Source organism: Asparagus officinalis, chromosome 8 (assembly GCF_001876935.1).
Source record: "Asparagus officinalis chromosome 8, Aspof.V1, whole genome shotgun sequence".
Classification (NCBI taxonomy): Eukaryota; Viridiplantae; Streptophyta; class Magnoliopsida; order Asparagales; family Asparagaceae; genus Asparagus; species Asparagus officinalis.
Window position 1 is genome coordinate 88539175 of NC_033801.1, and position 5998 is coordinate 88545172.

A 5998-nucleotide genomic window follows, 5' to 3' on the forward strand; every position below is an offset into this window, starting at 1 on the left:
TGGATACATGTTCCTTGAAGAGCCCTGGAGAAATTCCCTTGGTCAAAGGATCAGCAATCATCAACTGAGTCGGCAGATGAGGAACCTCAATCAATTCTTGTTCGACCTTATCAAGGACTAACAAGTACTTCACAGCGATGTGCTTATTCCTGCTAGAAAAGTTCTTGTTCTTTACAAATTGTACGACTACCTGATTGTCACAATACAATTTTACTGGTCTCTGAATGGAATCCACCACCTTTAGTTCACTGATGAAATTCTTGAGCCAAGAGGCATGCAATGTTGCTTCAAAAACAGCAACATACTCTGCCTCCATGGTGGATGTCGTCACTAAGGACTGCTTGGCACTTTTCCAGGAAACTGCTCCTCCAGCGAGTAGAAATATATAACCTGATGTTGATTTCCTGCTATCCGCACATCCGGCAAAATCTGAATCTGAATAACCAACGACTTCTAGATTTTCAGACCTTCTGTAGACCAACATAAAATCCTTGGTCCTTTGCAAATACCGCAAAACCTTCTTTACAGCTTTCCAATGAGCTACACCAGGATTTTGCTGAAACCTACCTAATATTCCTACGATATAACTGATGTCCGGCATGATGCATGACACCGCATACATTAGACTGCCAACTGCAGAGACATACTCCTCAGAGTTCACGAGCCTACGCTCAACTTCATTTCGTGGACATTGAGATTTGTTGAACATATCTCCTTTAACAACTGGGGCTTCACCTGGTGCACAAAACTTCATGCCATATCGCTGAAGGACTTTCTCAATGTAAGCCCTTTGAGATAAGCCCAACAAGCCTTTAGTACGATCTCTATGGATCTTGATGCCCAAAACATAATGAGCATCTCCGAGGTCTTTCATATCAAAATGCCTCGAAAGAAAATCTTTAGTCTCATGTAGAAGATGAATATCACTGCTAGCTAGCAATATATCATCTGCATATAATACTAGAATGAGGAATCGACTCCCACTAATTTTGAGGTATATGCAGCGATCGACATGATTCTCTCGGAAGCCATTTGATGTTATTACTTGATGAAATTTTAAGTACCACTGTCTGGAAGCCTGTTTGAGACCATATATTGACTTCTTCAATTTGCAGACCAAATCTCCCTTAACTGCAAACCCTTCAGGCTGCAACATAAAGATTTCCTCATTCAGATCTCCATTCAAGAATGCAGTCTTGACATCCATCTGATGGAGCTCAAGATCAAAATGGGCGACGAGAGCAAGAACTATCCTGAGAGAATCTTTCTTAGATACTGGAGAAAAAGTGTCGACGTAGTCAATCCCTTCTCTCTGCTTGAAACCCTTGGCCACTAGCCTGGCCTTGAATCTCTCAATATTTCCTTCAGAATCCCTTTTAGTCTTGAAGACCCATTTGCATTCCATCGCTCTAGCTTTGTTCGGCAAAGGTACCAACTCCCAAATAGAGTTCTTTTCCATTGACTGAAGCTCTTCTTCCATATCCTTCAGCCAATCAGCTGCATGAATACTGTCTCTAGCTTCTGAGTATGATAAGGGATCATCAGATTCTGGATCAATGCATCCACTTTCTTGAAGATAGACCTCATAGTCATCAGGTATGGCAGATCTTCTGACTCTAGAGGATCTTCTAACAGGTTGTGGCTCTTCCGCAGGTACAAAAGTTTCTTGAAATGGAGGAAGTGACATGCTATCTGGAAGAGTAGGGAATCTAGAAATGACATCTAATAGCGGAAGCGACTGCTCATCTTCTAAAACTTCCTCAAAACTCAGACCACGATGTTCTGAAGAAGCATTAGGGTCTTCCAGAAACTCAGCATGTTGTGTCACTCAGACCACGATGTTCTGAAGAAGCATTAGGGTCTTCCAGAAACTCAGCATGTTGTGTCTCAAAGAATTGGGTAGACCGAGAAGAACAATAGAACCTGTAGCCCTTAGATCTTGTAGGATAGCCGACAAAGCGACACGACACTGTTCGGGCTTCTAATTTCTTAATGTCTGGATTATAAGGTCGCGCCTCTGCTGGACATCCCCAAACACGTAGATGACCAAGACTAAGATCCCTGCCAGTCCAAATCTTGAACGAGGTCTCTGCTACCGCCTTACAAGGAAGACGATTGATGATATATACAGCTGTCTTCAATGCCTTACCCTAAAAACTTTCAGGCAAATCTGAATGACTCATCATGCTGCGAACAACATCTTGATAAGTACGATTTCTTCTTTCAGCTACTCCATTTTGCTGCGGAGAAACTGGGAGAGTGTACTGAGGAACAATGCCTTGTGACCTCAAATACTCAATGAAGGGACCATGATTTGTGCCGTCCTGATCGCTTTTACCATAGAATTCCCCACCTCGATCAGAACGCACAGATTTAATCTTTCTTTCTAATTGTTTTTCAACTTCAGCTTGAAAGATCTTGAAAACATCAAGCTCCTCATATTTGTGGTGAAGAAGAAAAATATAGGCATAGCGCGAAAAATCATCTATGAAAGAGATGAAGTATCGCTGACCACCATGAGAGGGAGTGGGAAAAGGTCCACAAATATCTGTATGAATGAGATCAATGAGACCTTCACTCTTGGAGGCTTCAAATTTTCTCAATTTAGTCATCTTTCCCTTGATACAGTCAACACATGTACCAAAATCAGAGAAATCTAACTGTTCAAGAACACCAAACTTTACTAAGGATTCCAATCGCTTTCTTGAAGCATGTCCCAATCTCTAGTGCCAAAGTATGGAAGAATTGATATTAAGCCTAGGACGCTTTGTACCAGACAAAGATGAATTCACAGACATGCAGAGAGGGGAAGGAAAAGATGCATCCAGATTTAATCTATAAAGACCGTCAATCAAGAAACCATGTTCGATAACATCCTAACCATTTCTGATGGAGACAGAATTATTCTCGAAAACAAAGCTATAACCAGATCCAGAAAGTCTAGAAATTGAAATAAGATTCCTTCTCATAGAAGGTACGTAGAAAGTGTCTGATAAAACTAAGGAAATTCCAGAATCCAAGCGCAGACTGAAAGTCCCAACGAGCTCCACCTTCAAAGGCTGTGAGTTTCCCAAAAACAACTGCTCATTTGCCCTTGCCTTCCGACTGTGGATTATTCCTTGTAATGAAGTTGAAATGTGCACAGAGGCACCAGAATCAATCCACCAAGAATTTGAAGAACCGTCAACTAAATTTGTTTCACAACAAACATGAACTAAATCCCTACAAATTGTACTGTACTGTCTCACTCTAACGGATTCCTCATTCTGCTTCTGGATAAACTGTTCGTTCATCTGTATTAAACCATGGACATATAAATCAAATGAGACCTTCAATTTTATTAACTTTAATATTTCCACATCCAATTTAGGGTTAGAATAGATGGGCCAGAGTGTTTTACGTATGCAACCTTCCACTCTGCGGGATAGGCGGGTGCATCATCTCATCACACCTTTGGGCAAGTGATTTGACATGCTATTCGCCCCCCAAATGTGATATATAATCACCTACAGAACTAGCCTACACAGTGTCAGTTTGATTTGAACACTTCCTAACCTTTGGGCAATAGGGTTATTCTCCTCTCACTGACATGTTTCAACTATCCTGCACCACTTATCCTGTAGGGGATTTCCTAGACACCTTTGGGCAAGACTAGTAGTCCACCCACAGGTAAGTGCAACCTACCAGTCCAAATGAGATTAAACTCAACCTTAGAAAGTTAGGGTATTATAGGTTGGTCACCTTTGGGCAAGACACTAACCTACTCTACCACAATTTCTAAGTGACTGTTTTACTGATCTTCCTTAACCCCATAGGTTGATCTAATACTGTAATCCATTTTATCATGAACCCAAATATTTACCCCACCTAAATTAAGGATATAATAAGGGTAAATCAATTATCTTTATGTGCATACAATAATCTTTATGAATTGTCCAAATTCCTGTATTAAAACTTTATAAAATAAAAACTATGTAGTTGAAAAGTACACATAATGATATTTCCAACGACTATTTATGGGCTCAAAACGGACTTAAAACGGATCTGTAGCGACCAAAACATAATGAATGGTCAAAACTGTAATGGGTCGGGTCTGGAAATTAATGGATCTGACCCATTACTGTAGCGGGTCAGGTCCTAACATACTGGATCGGGTCTGGCTTAATGGGTTATAGGGTTATATAACTCAAATAATAGATTAATTAATTAATCAAAACCCTAACCCTAAACCCACCGGACCCATTACTGTAGCGGGCCATGAACATGATTTACGGCCGTAATAGAACGGTAGAGCTTTAAAAAAAACTTATATATATATATATATTATTAATCCACTAGTTCACCGCTAGTCTATATGCGGCCATGACTGCAGAGCTTTTCCAGTTAACAAAAGAAATAATATTCTAGATCAAAAATAATATTCATTGGAAAAGTTTGCTGCGGCCATGATTAAAAAAAAAATTGCTGCAGAAAAGTTCCGTGGTCATGGCAGGAGATTTCTTCATCTAGTGGCAAAGATGAAATTATTGTAGATCAAAAGAACTCCAGCAACAAAAGAAAGACCCACCAAAAAATTATTATTATTTTAATCCGAAAATAAAAACTTTAATTCTAGATCAAAAAATCATGCACAACCTATGCTCTGATACCACTGTTGGATTATTTAACGATCTAGGCATGAGAAATTAAACTAGAAAAATAGATCTAAATTACCGTTCACCGTCGAAAACAATGGAAGTCTTCTCCTCTCTCCTCCCGTAGCCAATGATGGGAATTAGGTCTCTTTTCTGCGTACGGTTGAGAGGAGGGACTCCCACCCTTTAAATAGATATTTGTGATTAACCCTACCCATCATGGTTTAATCACAACCGTGAGATTACACTCCGGTTGATCCTATCCTTTAGATATTCAAGATAACCACCCAACTTGATAAACTTGAAACTGTCTAACCAGACCATATGGTTAGCATCCTGATCCTAACTTGAATCGATAGCAACTTTAAATCAAATCCAAAATCGAGTAGGTTGGGCCACTTGGGTTCGTTGGATTAATCGAACCCAACATCCGACCCCCATTTCGACATTTGGATCCGTTTCTAGTGAATGATGTTTGGGGATGTAACTTAGTGATAAACTCTCCTTCGTTTAGGGTTCAGGTACTAGTACATTGCATTGGGGCCCGGCCCATGAATTTATTGGGCTTCGTGTAACTCCACTTTTTATCATTTTCAGTTGACTCGACTTGCATGTGGTGGCTTTATACTCGCTGACACCTTCAACCACTGTATTTGCGACGGTTTCGGCGCGCACCAATTCATAACCGCGGTGGCCGACCTCGCCCACAACCCCGCCCTCACTTCCCCGTCGATCATTCCTGCGTTGCCCCGTGAAATCCTCGCTCCACCCTCTGAATGTCACTTACACACATCCAGAATATGACCAAGTGGACAACGTAACTCCACGTCCATCGCCTCCGACTGAACTCGACTTCCGCCAGCTTTACTCAGACTTCCGTATTCTTCTCACGCACCAACATGGCGTCCCTCAAGCGGAAGACCGCCTCTAGACCCACCTTTGATTCTGTCGCCGCCTATCTCTGGAGGGCCCGGACCCATGCCCTGTGTCTTGTGGGACCCACCCGACTCCTCTTCCCGGTTGACACTCGGTCCCGCTACCGCCCCCCTCCCAGCGACCTACTATGGTGCCGCTGTGGTCTTCCCGTGCGCCATAACTGACGCCAGCGACCTCGGACGACCGTTGAAGACAGCCGACAATCAAATCACAGCCTCAAAAAGCGTCAAGTCAAACGACGAGTATAGGTCATCAACGGTTGACTTTATGGAGGTCAACAAGAGGAGGGGGTTCTACAGGGGGCTGGCGGCGTTCGTGGTCTCTGACATGAGCAGGTTGAGGTTTGCTGCTGTGGACTTTGGGTGGGGTCAAGGGATCTATGGTGGGCGCGCGAGGGCTGGCACTGGGGCTGTGCCGTGGATGGTGAC

At 42.4% G+C, this 5998-nt stretch overlaps 1 protein-coding gene across 1 annotated transcript in view; it reads left to right on the forward strand.

The window, feature by feature from the left end:
- Positions 1-5998, forward strand: part of LOC109821495 (benzyl alcohol O-benzoyltransferase-like) — an 8896-nt gene that overhangs the window by 1803 nt on the left and 1095 nt on the right. Inside the window, exon 2 of the mRNA XM_020387680.1 lies at positions 5689-5993. Within this exon, the coding sequence (XP_020243269.1) occupies positions 5689-5993 (305 nt within the window). The remainder of the gene's footprint in view (positions 1-5688; positions 5994-5998) is intronic.